Below are 1,112 nucleotides of genomic sequence, written 5' to 3' on the forward strand. Positions count from 1 at the left end.
CGTTTAGGTGAACCCCCATGCCAGGTAGGTATCCCCGACCAGTCTTTTTTTATGATCCAAGTGATGATACAAGGTTTTTAGTGATATTATTGATCCTACATTCCGGTTATGTTCCTAGTTTTACTTGAAAACTGGAACCTGTAAATTTGGGGCGTCATGCAAATTCCACCATCCAAAGAATGCTGGTGGATCCATGACCCACGTTCCACTAAATATATATGGATACCCAGTACGAGAGGTAAGCTTTGTTTCCACTCTTTTCTACATGTCAAATCAAGGCTAGTGTCGAGTTTGCATCATCTTTTAAAAACTCTTTGTAGGGTGATAACGAATGCTCCTACTATTTGAAAACGGGGCAATGCAAATTTGGTATAACCTGTAAATTTCATCATCCTCAGCCTGCTGGTACAACTGTCCCACCACCACCACCAGCATCTGCACCTCAGTTTTATCCATCGGTGCAGTCACTTATGCCTGACCAGTATGGAGGTCCATCTTCTAGCTTGAGAGTTGCAAGAACTCTTCTTCCCGGTTCTTATATGCAAGGCGCCTATGGTCCAATGCTATTAACCCCCGGGGTCGTTCCTATTCCAGGCTGGAGTCCTTATTCGGTAACCTTTTTTTGATTGTTGTATCATCAATACATTTATTATTCACCACAGTCTCTTTCTGACTCACTTTTGCTTCAGGCACCTGTGAGCCCTGCTCTATCTCCTGGTGCGCAGCACGCTGTTGGGGCAACTTCTTTATATGGAGTTACACAGCTCTCTTCCACCACTCCTTCGCTTCCCGGGGTTTATCCATCTCTGTCCTCTCCTACAGGTGTTATACAGAAAGAACAGGCCTTTCCAGAGAGACCTGGTGAACCAGAGTGCCAATACTATTTGAAAACAGGAGATTGTAAGTTTGGAACATCTTGTAAGTTTCATCATCCTCGAGATCGGGTTCCACCAAGAGCTAATTGCATCCTCAGCCCCATTGGTCTTCCTCTACGCCCGGTATGCTCTCTCTAAAATAATGAAGGTTGTTGATCATAGTAACAATTCTCTCTAAATCCGTTGTTTATCTTGGGTTGAAAACAGGGTGTGCAACGCTGCACTTTCTACGTACAA

The 1,112-nt window shown here is 44.2% G+C and overlaps 1 protein-coding gene across 1 annotated transcript in view; it reads left to right on the top strand.

The window, feature by feature from the left end:
- The first annotated feature begins 6 nt into the window (after nucleotides 1–6).
- Nucleotides 7–1,112, top strand: part of LOC9299136 (zinc finger CCCH domain-containing protein 32) — a 2,546-nt gene continuing 1,440 nt past the window's right edge. The window contains exons 1-5 of the mRNA XM_021019178.1: nucleotides 7–24; nucleotides 119–238; nucleotides 321–611; nucleotides 690–998; nucleotides 1,083–1,106. Of these exons, the coding sequence (XP_020874837.1) occupies nucleotides 194–238; nucleotides 321–611; nucleotides 690–998; nucleotides 1,083–1,106 (669 nt within the window). The 5' untranslated portion in view covers nucleotides 7–24; nucleotides 119–193. The remainder of the gene's footprint in view (nucleotides 25–118; nucleotides 239–320; nucleotides 612–689; nucleotides 999–1,082; nucleotides 1,107–1,112) is intronic.

The sequence above is a fragment of the Arabidopsis lyrata genome (assembly GCF_000004255.2).
Source record: "Arabidopsis lyrata subsp. lyrata unplaced genomic scaffold ARALYscaffold_39, whole genome shotgun sequence".
Taxonomy (NCBI): domain Eukaryota; kingdom Viridiplantae; phylum Streptophyta; class Magnoliopsida; order Brassicales; family Brassicaceae; genus Arabidopsis; species Arabidopsis lyrata.